We start from the raw sequence: 11,627 nt of genomic DNA, 5'->3' as shown, positions 1-11,627 counted from the left end.
GGCGCGTCGGCCGACCCGAGCAAGCGCAAGTACCGAACGCAAGGATGCGCGAGTACGAGGTCGCGTGGGTAGGTACACGACCCCAATACAGTTACACACAGACGAGTACAAGTACAGTCACGCATACGAGGAGGTACAGTCGTGCACACGAGCAGGTACAGTCACGCACAACACACGAGTACAGTTGAACACACATGCGAGTACAGGTACAGTCACGCACACGAGCAGGTACAGTCGTGCACACGAGCAGGTACAGTCACGCACAACACACGAGTACAGTTGAACACACTAGCGAGTACAAGTACAGTCACGCACACGAGCAGGTACAGTCGTGCACTCGAGCAGGTACAAACGCGCATACGAGCAGGTACAGTCGTGAACACAAGCAAGTACATATACAGAAGTACAGTGGCACACATGAGCAGGTACAGTCGCGCGTAAGTACATGTACAGTCCCGCACACGGACGAGTACAGCTACCGAGTAAAGGAAAAAACTGCACCAAACACACTAAAAACAGAAGTACTTATCAGTTGAAACACGAGTACAGTTAGGTACCCATCACAGGTACAATCATACTACTATTGGAAGTACGGAAAAAAAGTATCTCCAAACCTATCAACATGGGATCTAGTTTCGAAGATCTCGACGCGAGGATCTCAAAGCTGAAAACGGTTCGCAATTTGGACTTACGATTCTCAAGATATTTCATTTTGAAAAAATGAATCTAGAAGAAAAAGGGAAAAACTGACACAACCCAGTCTTCTCTCTCCTCCCCCATCCCCACCTTGCTTCCCCTTGCGACACGTGGCGAGCAGGGAGACCACTTCCCATGGATTTTCTGGCACCACAGCGCGCCACTTGTCGCGTGCGGAGCGAGTTGTCTTCCCTTCGCGAAGGTCGGCCTTTTTCTAGAGTTTTCCGTGTTTTCGTGATGTAAAAGAATTAATGTTGGTGATGGGTAACTTTTAATCACCTATTTTGGGGCTGGCCTGGGCCTGATTTTAGGCCAGATAGATGAGACGTGCATTAGAAATCTGAAAAATAGGGAAGAGGCCTGGCCTGCGGCCTGAAGCCTGATGGGGCATTTCCTCGTATGGACTAGGATTTGCCTAAAATAATTTAGTCCAAGCCTAGTCCATCAGTGGAAAATCCCATCGGGCCTATCTTCCCTATTTTTCAAATTTCTAAGCCTCCCAGGCTTGGCCTAGCCCGCCTGTTGGCCCTAAAACTCAGGCCTAGACCCTAGCCCGCAAGCATGCTAAGGTTGCCCAGGCCTGGTATTTTATGGGCCATGCCAGGTCAGCTCGGGCTTCCCATGCCAAGGTATAGTAGTACTACTACTTTCTCATTCCTAAAATAAAATTCTTATAGTTTTTTGTCAAAGTAGTTTCGCCAGGTATATAGAAAAATTATCAATTGTCTACAAAAGCAAATGCATAATATATTTCATGATGGTTATAGTTGATCAAACTTTAATAAATTTAACTTTTTATAGCATTTTACTACCTCCATTCCAAAGCTTAAGGCTTATATTATTTTTATAAAATCAAACTATGTCAAGTTTGATTAAGTTTTTACTAAAAACTATTAACATGCAAACTTAGTATCATTAAATAGATAATGAAGTATATTTTCGTATGATATCTACAAAATATTATATCTATTAATAGATTGTTCTAAAAAATTAGTCAAACTTTACTTGATGTGATTTTAAAAAGAATATAAAACTTAGAGCATCTCCAGTCGCGTCCCCCAAAGCGTCCCCAAACCGCGCCGGATTGAACGTTTGGGGGACGTGTTTCGTTCGTGCCGCGTTTGAGGGACGTCGCTTCCCAGCCGCGTCCCCCAAACGCCGCCCCCAAACATTAAAAATACTTCTTTTTTAAACATAGAACCATTTATCAAATATAGCATATGAATAAAAATGTTTGCGAGGATTATTTTCAAATTAAAATACAACAAACAATAAAACAAGTAAACAAATATAATAAATAGGGCTAGATGCTAGGTGCCACGGTATTTCCTTTGATCGTCCACAAATGCTCAACAAGATCAGCTTGAAGTTGTTCATGAACATTGTTGTCACGGATCTCTGCGTGCATGGTGAGGAAATCAGCAACAGGCAACTCATGATCAACCTCCGCAAGAGGGCCCTCACACTCATAGGGACCAACATGTGTCCTGGCATGATTCTTGCGGTCATCCTCGATGAGCATGTTGTGCATGATCACACAAGCCTGCATTACCTCCCACATTTAGTCGTGAGACCAACTTAGAGCAGGGTACCGGACAATGGCAAATTGTGCTTGAAGCACACCAAATGCCCGCTCCACATCCTTCCTGCAAGTCTCCTGTCGCGTAGCAAAGTGGGAATTCTTCAGACCTGATAGATTCGAGATTGTTTTGACAAAAGTGGCCCATTTTGGATATATACCATCGGCTAGATAATAGCCTTTGGTATATTCGTGGCCATTGATCTCGTAGTTGCAATGTGGAGCATGCCCTTCCACTAGCCTGTTGAACATCGGAGACTGCTGCAACACGTTGATGTCATTGTGTGATCCCGTCACGCCAAAGAAAGAATGTCAAATCCACAGGTCATAATCTGCCACAGCTTCAAGCACCACACTGCAATATCCATGACGCCCTTTGTATATACGTTGCCAAGCAAACGGGCAGTTCTTCCATGCCCAGTGCATGCAATCGATGCTTCCAAGCATTCCAGGAAATCCTCTGGCAGCATTTTGTGCCATGATCCTTGCAGTCTCTTCCCCAGTTGGCCCTCTCAAGTAGTATTTGCCAAACTTTCCTACCACAGCTCGGCAAAACTTGTACATGCACTCAATGGCAGTAGACTCACTCATGCGAAGGTAGTCGTCATGTGTATCGGCAGGTGCTCCGTATGCAAGCATCCTCATGGCGGCGGTGCACTTCTGAATCGACGAGAACCCGACAACGCCTACAGCGTCGAGCTTGAGCTTGAAGTAGGGGTCGAACTCTCGAACACCGTGGAGGATATTCATGAACAACCCCTTGCTCATCTTGTACCGGCGCCGAAAATTGTCAGCATGTGTTGCATCATCGGCGAAGTAGTCGTTGTGCAGCATGGCATGCCCCTCCATCCTCTGCCGGGGCTTGGACTTCCTTCTCCCCGGCATTGATCCTCCCCGGCGCGGCCTCTTCCTCGTCTCCGCCTCGGCGTCAAGCATGTCCTGGAGGGACGCGATGATCAGCAAATACTCCCGGAGGTCGTCGTCGAAGGCTTGCTCATCCTCCAGCAGCAGGGCAACCATCTCATCGTCGTTATCCATGTCTACAAGCAAAATCAATGGTTAAAATTGCGCTGAGGCGAACGACGCAACGAACAGCGGCCAATCGCGCATATCAGGCAAGTCGTCGAGCACCTTGTGTGCGTGGAGGTGGGGCAGATTTGACGCCGCGTTCTGGGACGCGATGGCCAAGCGGCGGCGGAACGACCGGCGGGAGCGCCAGCCGCGGCGACGGCGCCGACTCTCAGAAGAGATGAGACGCTCAAACGGCCGGCAAATCCAGCGGCGGTGGAGGGGTGGGAGGCGCGGGAAGGAAGGAGGGACGAGAAAAAAAAAGCGCGAATCAACGGTTTATGCAACATGTCGCCGACATGTGGGAGCCCGCGTCGCTTTTCGTTGTGTCGGTGTGCCCGGAACGTCCCCTGTGGGACGGAGACGGGCTCGGGGCGCCGGACACCGTATCGGGACGCGCCGGACAAAAATGGGCTTTAGCGGACGCGGCTAAAACCGTTTTTTGGTCGGACGCGCTCCAAATTGCTTTGGGAGACGCTTTGGGGGACGCGACTGGAGATGCTCTTAAACTTTAGAATGAAGGTGGTAGTATTTTACAGTAGAAAGGAGGGCGCTCGTACGGCCAGTTCAACAAAACTTTCCCAGCCGGACTCGGCTGAGATAACTGCCATGGCCCCCGGCCGCCCCAGCACGAGTAACGAGCCAACGGTCACCTCCGGCTTTCACCACTTGTCTCGCCCTGCTCTCATCTGGATGGACACAACCGTGGAAAGAAAGAAGACCTCGTCGCCAAAAGTCTGCCCGCTCGCCGTGCCTGCTCTGCTCGGGCTCCACCATTAATTAATAGCCCCGGGGAGCTTCCCCACGCTCCTCATCCAGCTAACTAGCCACCCCCAGTCCGGCCGGCCGAACCGAGCACGGGCGCACGGCCAGCCATGGGCTTCTGGCAGCGCGACTGCTGCAACTGCGACTCCTGCAGCTGGACTACCGTCGCCATCTGGGCCGCCGTCGCCGCCGTCATCGCGGCCGTCCTCACCGTCCTCATCATCGCCTTCGCCGTCTTCAAGCCGCCCACCGCCACCGCGGACGACGCCCTGCTCACGCGCTTCTCCCTCTCCGCCGCCGCCAACTCCACGCAGCTTCTCTCCTACAACGTCACGGTCACCATGTCCCTGCGCAACCCCAACATGTACCGCAGCATCTCCTACGGCGCCATGGCCGCCGCCTTCTCCTTCAACGGCACCCGCTTCGAGGACGACGCCACCGTGCAGCCGTTCGACCAGGGCGCCAAGAAGACGACCACGGTGCGGGTCACCGTCGGCGGCGTGGCCAAGGCCCTGCCCATGCTGTCGGCGGCGGGACCGGCGGAGTTCGCCAGAGAGAAGGAGGCCGGGCAGTTCCAGGTGGAGGCGCGGCTGGACGGCGTGATGCAGTACAAGGGCCGCGGCAAGAAGTGCCCCGTCGCCGTCATCTGCCCGCTCCTGCTGCAGCTCGTCGACCCGGACGTCGCCGCCACCGCCTTCGAGCGGACCAAGTGCACCATCCTCAGGGCCAAGACCTCCGGATGCTAGCCTAGCTGGTCCTAGTCGTCGCCATTGATTGCTTTGATTGATTTGATCTCCTACTGTAAATATTAACAGAATTTTTTAATTATTAGCGCAGTATTTATTCTAGTTTCAGATCCGATTTAGCTGTTGATGGAACAGGGGTTGCTGTTGTATATGCTTGGGAGATTGGTGTCTATGATTAAGAAAATTTCGGTTGGTTCATCTGTATTCAGTTGGGGTTCGGATAGTTTGCAAGTTGCAACCACTGTCTGGATAGAAAATGCACATCAATTTCCTTGCTCTTGCCTGTTGAGACGAGTTGCTGAGGGAGACTTTGGGAGGAGCTGACTACTGGGTCCTTCCTATTTGTGTTGTCGGATTTCTCTGTGCTACTATTGGATTTGGCGTTTTGGGTGGTTCGTTACTGATTGGATAGAAAATGCTATGCAATTTCCTTGCTGTTGCGATGAGCTGCTGAGGGAGACGTTGGCATGATCGGACTAGTGGGTCGTCCGAATCTGTTCGAGGTTGGCTGCGTCTGTGAGACACGGTGGAGACAGCTAAAACTAAACACACTTGATATATACATGTCTATCTTCATATATGCAATCAGGTTAGGGTTTACAAAAGTTCTACAACTAACGTATTGGAGTTATCTTTCTTGGACCTTCTTCATAGTGGGTCAAGTCAAGTTGGTAATAATTGGTATCAGAAAGGGTATGCCCATGACAGTGGTACATCAATAAGGTGGTTCGCGAAGGTGGCGTTAAGAGTCTATTGGGCGTAGAAAAGAAGCTACTACCTTCGATCCATATTATTTGTCACTAAAATGAATGTATCTACAATTAAAATATATCTAGATATATCTATATTAGTGTCAAGTAATATGAATCGGAGTCGGGGGAGCAGTCCTGTAACTTTATTAGTGTTGAGTTCATGATTTGGCCAAAAAAGATGCAAGATTATGGATACCATGACCGATCACCATCAAGAATGATTTATTTTTATAAATCACTTCAGGTGAGCGGGGCCTTCAAGGGTCTTCCTCCTGAAGTATTACATAACTAGGATGAGGGTTCAGTTTTTAAATAGTATTGCATCCTTTAGAAGAGTATCTGGATGATAAAAGGGTGGACACCCAATCGTTCCACTAAAATGGTCCAAGGAAACCGGTGGTTCGCAAAGCATCTGTCATCTCCCATTCCCGTCGTCGAGAGAATAAAAGAACTATAGCATGCCACAAACCGGGGAGTTCAGGTGGTTAGGCCTATGCCCCTAAATGCTCACATCCAAGGCATACTCTACTGGCTTTCCTTTTCTAAACTCTTCTTTATTCGATATATGTGTTATCCCAAGCATTTTTTAGCTACAACCTTTTGAAACCGAAAATCTTTTTCACTTGTTCTTTCAATTCTCCTGTAAAATAAATGAAGCGAGAAAGAAGATCTCTCAAGGACTAGTGTTTGAGTTGTCCTTCTGGTCCTCTGTTTTGGAAATGGCATATTTAACTAGTATCTTTAGCAAAGCCTAAGTCCAACATGCCCCTTTGACGGCATCCCTCCTCTAAGGCGAACTCGTTTCACTTGATTCGCTCCGTTGCACCCGCACTATTCCTTAATAGGTTTTCCGTTTCTATTAAAAAAAAGGTAGATAGTGTCGTGTGGACGATGAGGTTACTCTTGATACTGGTCATTGGTGTCGTGTTGTCGCACCTCTCCTAGAAGGTAAACTACTTCATCTACATTGGAGCATCATGTGTCTGCTCCTGCCATAGAAATCACGGCATCTTCTTTCTAGCATTCGTGGGAGGTTGTCTTATCGGTGGAGTAGTATATATGGGCTTGGTCCTGGTTGTGCGTTTTCGCGCGGTTCTCCGTTATTAACCGGAAACATATTTTTCTTAATTAGTTAAAAGTCAAATCTTTTGCCTCGGTTTAAAACAAAAACCTCTAAGGAAAATATTCCAAGAGCTGAATCCCTTCAAATTATGAAATTCCTTTGAACCAAGTTTAACCCCCTTGTAATCTCTGACACCAAGGACATGTATGCAAATACTGAAACGAGGTGTGATGACATGGAAAAAACATTTACAAACAGAGGCAGCGACCGAGCGCATGAGATGTCTGGCCCTGGTTGGAACACACTGTCACCCAATCGCTCCTCCCGCTATCCCCCTCATCTGCCTGTGCACCACACAAAACAACATCTCCATCTTCCTTCCCGGACCCGGCAGGCATCCAACTGCTGAACTGCAGGGCAGCTATGAGAGCTCTGGCCGTCGCCTCGCCCGTCGTGGCGTCGGCGCAGCCCCGTCGTCGGTGCCTCATCGCAGGTTCATCTTGTTATCACTCTACGTGCCTAGCTGCATTTCAATTTCCTCTGCAGTCTGCTTCGTTTTGCCTCGACAACCTGATAACATATAGCCATGGTGCAATCTGGTTTATATAGCTAATCGAAAACCATGAAGAAGTAGGGCTACACATGTACAGACATGAAGCGATCTGTATCGCGATATGCTACACCGTTATGCTCTGGCTCTTAGCTAGGTGGTCTTCCTCTGTTTCATGTCCCCGGAAAGTTTGTATGCTTTTCATACCGCCCAATTCATGCGTTCCAAACGCCACTGAAGTGCAGTGTTTCTGTTCCATGATCCCATTCATCAGAAGTGAAATCTTCGAGTACTTTCTTTTCACTTGTGAAAATTTAATTATCCAGAACAAATGGAGGCAGCCGTATTAAAAGTCAAGGTTTCTCTTCTAGAAATTTACGGAGTTCTTCCTATTGCACGCAAAGGGAAGAACACTGAAACAAAAGCCATTAATCAATTGTATATGCCATTTCAGCAATTGACGCCTTCAATTAATTTTCAGGTCCATCTTGCCAGACGAGGAACCAGCTGCACACCTCCTTCACCGGCATCACCGTGCAATGCCGGGCCCGGAAACCTGTGCCTTCGGTCCGGTCGTCATCATCAGTTGTAGTGGCGATGACGTCGAAGCCGTCGATCCAGTTCATCCAGGGCACTGACGAGCAAACAATCCCAGACGTGCGGCTGACCAAGTCCCGGGACGGCACTAACGGGGTGGCCATCTTCACCTTCGACCAGCCGTCAGTGTTCGACTCCTCTGCGGAGCTCGGCGACATCACGGGGTTCTACATGATCGACGAGGAGGGAACGCTGAATACCGTGGACGTCAGCGCCAAGTTCGTCAATGGGAAGCCGGCATTGGTGGAGGCCAAGTACATCATGCGCACCCCCAAGGACTGGGACAGGTTCATGCGCTTCATGGAGCGGTACTCCGAGGCCAATGGCCTCCAGTTCCTCAAGAAGTGATCATCCCTCCATCATGCAGTCCTTGATTCTTCCTCTTTTGTTTGCTGCTCCGACCTGATTTGCTGGCAGAAAAACACTAGCAGCATTAAGTTCAGTCATCACAGTGACTGTTTATTTGAGTGTGGGTGTGTTCTGGAGCTATGCACCTTGTTGAGATGAGATGCTTGCTTCATACTGCGTGTCTCCACCTTTGATCTGAAAGTTGCTAAGCCAGACAACACCAACACATTGCTTGCAAAAGCTGATGTAATCCTATGCTTTATCCCTTTCTTATAGAGCATGCCATTGTCATTGCAAAGAAATGATTCACATATGTTTTTGCTGATAAAGCGAGTCAAGAATCACAACAGGTATCGGTAAACGTATATCTCAAATATAAACCAGGATGGTGGACTAGATTTACATGATACAATATATCAGTTTGTACAAGTTGTGGGTAAAACGAAACTAAAAGGCAATGCTCGTAGTGTCAATAGCACATCATATTAGTACATCAAGGTAACTCTCTAGGGTCCTACTGGTCATGACGATGACAATGAAACTTCTACTATGTTCCCTGGGAGACAACTTTGATTTTGGTGCATGTTCTTGAGCTGGATGTACTCTGAGACAGACTACATGTGTGTGCTGACGGGTGATCAATCATCGATTAGTTCATGTCCCTCCGCTTCGGTGTCGTTGGTCGACGACTGATTTGAAGAGGCGCTATGAGCAGTAGTACTGTTGCTGCCACGACAGTGCAGGAGCTGCACCTGGAGGCTCTGGATAAGCTCGGTGAGCTGCTGGATGTTCTTCTCTTGCGCCAATATTATCTATGGAAAATACATAATCATCAGAGTGGATAATGCTTGAATCAAGGCAAGAGAGATGACCACAACAAAACATAAGAAACGGCTACTGATACTGAAACTACTTGCATGTCACAGGTACTAATTCTGAACAATTGCAGACATTATAGTGACAAAAACAGGAATAAATCATTATACTCCAAATATATCAAATGGGTCCCTCAAAAAAAAAATATATATATATCAAATGGGAAAAAATGAGCATGAAACCTCCACATACCACTCGACTTCTTGAGCATGAAATATTTCCACATATTGTCCAAGTTCAGGCAAGGGATAAACCAAATCTAAAAACTGAATTTCACAGAATTGGCTGGTGTAGTAAGATGAAACTAAATGAGCAATTATAGTCCATATAGTGATATAAAGCAGAAAGACTATTTTGCAGACACCTTATGTATCATGCCAAACATTTCTTCCTAAGTTCTAAATAAAGGCTTCACTCAGTACCAACTACAATACTAGAATTTGCATAGAAAGCAGCCAAGGAGCATATAAAGGACCAACGCTATGGCTGTTTGAGTCTTTGAGAGTCAGATTGAGTTGTCTGGCAGATGAATTTATATACAGGCGAAAGAACCAAGTTGTTCACTCTTCGCATATTTCTGCCTTTTTTCACACAATAAACTGTCGGTTGAGCATTCAAACTCTTAATCTCTATGCTAAAAGTTAAGTGCAATACTACCTTAATATATGTCGAGATCAATTCTTTTAGAACATAATACAGAAAACATGGTAGGCACAACCAATAAAAGAGGGATTGTACTTTCAAAAGAACATTAGGAGCTCACTTTCTCTTTTACAGCATCTTCCCTTACGACCAGCGCTTGTTGCCTCCGTCGTGTAGCTTCGGGGCTCGCCTCGGCCTCACCAATCTGCTGTTTCCACTCAAACTGCGACGTTATGATGAGCACGAGCAGGAGGAAGACGAGGACTATTGGTCTCGAATTCATCACTCCAGTCAGCAATCAGAGAGCTGAAAAAAGACGCACCACCGTCAGCTCATTAGAATCTCGCCATGAAGTCTAAGAGGAGATAAAATACATATCATATGATTAGACGATCTTTACAACACTTAGAAACCGAATTTATTTTAATTTACACCAAAATACCCTCACAAAAAATGGGCAGAATCAATAGGGAAATGTAGAAATCAAAGAGGCCGCCGGCAACAACAGTACTTGCCCTAATTCAGGTTCGAGGACTCGCAGTGGCAATAACCAATAAGCCAGAAAAAATCCACAGTAACGTGACGAACTTGCCCACAGGGAATTTAGGAATTCCCCCCACAGCACGAGAAACCGACAGCGCAACAGCTAAAGCGCGGATCTGGAACGGGCCTGGCCGTTTGCGCCGGAGAACTACGCAGGAATCCGGCGCCTCGCTTGAGAGACGATCCCGTCGAAATTTAAAGAAGAGGAGGAGACGTAAGCAAGAACAGGAGCAGCTCGCAGGAGCGGAGATCGTACCATCGCCGGCGCCAGGCGGGCCGTGAAGAAGCCGATTGGGGAATCGACGTGGGAGGGGAGCCTCGAGGGGGGCTCGGAGCCGCCGCGGATTGGCTTCGATTCGCTGGCCGCCGGCTGCCGCTGCTAGCCCGAGCCGCCACCAACCTTCGATGAGGGTTTCAGCCTTTGACTTCCTTTTTTCCCTCTTCCCTTCCCCCTCTGTGCAGGGAAAGACGTCGAAATGTTGGCTTCAGTTTTTCTTCCCATTTTATTATTGACCTTTTCCACAGTGAAGAATTGTTATACCAAACACCGACTTTATTATTAATTTACATTGCAGTACGCCAAATCGGATAAACAAGACAAACGACCAAAGAAGTGGTAAAACTAAACGGCACATGGAGCCTCAGGGCATCTCCAACGCTATGACCCAAACGGACGGTATATTTTATCCGTTTGGGTCGTCCCACGGATACACGGATGTCGCGCGGACGCGCACACACGTCCGTCCTCGTTTTTATTCTCCAACCCCACACACGACCCAAACCGGACCACTCCAACGAACCAAAGCTGACAAGCTTCTCGCTGAGATCCTCGCGGCCGCACAAAGAGAGCTCGCAGGCGACCAAGCGGCGGCGCCACTCCGCCTGCGCCCGCCGCACCCATGGATTCCTCGTCGCCGCCGCTTGGAGCCGTGCACCGCCCTCCTCCGCCGGTCGGAGCAGAAGAAGGTCTGGGAGAGCACGACGAGCATGGCCACAGAGGCGTGCTCGCGGCCAACACGCTCGCTCGCGCCCATCCCCGTTCGCCCGGCCCCGTTCACGCCGCCGCGGGCGCTGTCGCGTTCGCCGCCGCGCGGCGCGGCCCGTTCGCCGTCGTCTTGCGCCGCCCGTTCGTCGCCGCCGCGGGCGCTGTCCTCGTGCGCCGCCGCGGGTGCGGCCACGTTCGCCGCCAGTGGCGCCGCCCCGTTCGCCGCCGCGCGCGGCACGGCCCGTCGCCGCGGGCGCCGCGCGGGTGCGGCCCCGTTCGCCGCGGGTGCGGCCCGGTTCCGCGCGAGCGCCGCCGTTCGGCGCCGCGGGCTGAGAAGAGGGCGAGGGCGTGAGCGGCGGGCCCTCCGCCGCCGGCCGGCGACCCCGACGCGCGCGTCCCTACTTCTTTGACCTGGCC

The 11,627-nt window shown here is 49.4% G+C and overlaps 3 protein-coding genes across 3 annotated transcripts; 2 read left to right on the top strand and 1 right to left on the bottom strand.

Annotated features, from left to right (window-relative positions):
* The first annotated feature begins 3,985 nt into the window (after nucleotides 1–3,985).
* LOC127291905 (NDR1/HIN1-like protein 10) lies at nucleotides 3,986–5,006 on the top strand. Its single transcript, XM_051321220.2, has one exon. It carries the CDS (start codon nucleotides 4,219–4,221, stop codon nucleotides 4,852–4,854), a length of 636 nt encoding a protein of 211 aa, XP_051177180.1. The 5' UTR covers nucleotides 3,986–4,218; the 3' UTR covers nucleotides 4,855–5,006.
* Nucleotides 5,007–6,933: 1,927 nt separating this feature from the next.
* LOC127291903 (photosystem II reaction center PSB28 protein, chloroplastic-like) lies at nucleotides 6,934–8,439 on the top strand. Its single transcript, XM_051321217.2, has 2 exons — nucleotides 6,934–7,162; nucleotides 7,701–8,439. The coding sequence occupies exons 1-2, from the start codon at nucleotides 7,093–7,095 to the stop codon at nucleotides 8,162–8,164; spliced, it is 534 nt and encodes a 177-aa protein (XP_051177177.1). The 5' UTR covers nucleotides 6,934–7,092; the 3' UTR covers nucleotides 8,165–8,439.
* Nucleotides 8,440–8,515: 76 nt separating this feature from the next.
* Nucleotides 8,516–10,701, bottom strand: LOC127291904 (uncharacterized). The gene is made up of 3 exons (XM_051321218.2): nucleotides 10,482–10,701; nucleotides 9,804–9,988; nucleotides 8,516–8,976 (listed from the first exon to the last, which is right to left on the bottom strand). Exons 2-3 carry the CDS (start codon nucleotides 9,963–9,965, stop codon nucleotides 8,803–8,805), a joined length of 336 nt encoding a protein of 111 aa, XP_051177178.1. The 5' UTR covers nucleotides 9,966–9,988; nucleotides 10,482–10,701; the 3' UTR covers nucleotides 8,516–8,802.
* Between the last annotated feature and the right edge of the window lie 926 nt (nucleotides 10,702–11,627).

This window comes from Lolium perenne, chromosome 4, assembly GCF_019359855.2.
Source record: "Lolium perenne isolate Kyuss_39 chromosome 4, Kyuss_2.0, whole genome shotgun sequence".
Taxonomy (NCBI): Eukaryota; Viridiplantae; Streptophyta; class Magnoliopsida; order Poales; family Poaceae; genus Lolium; species Lolium perenne.
Note: the sequence above shows the minus strand (reverse complement) of the source record. Positions and strands in the feature narration are given on the sequence as shown.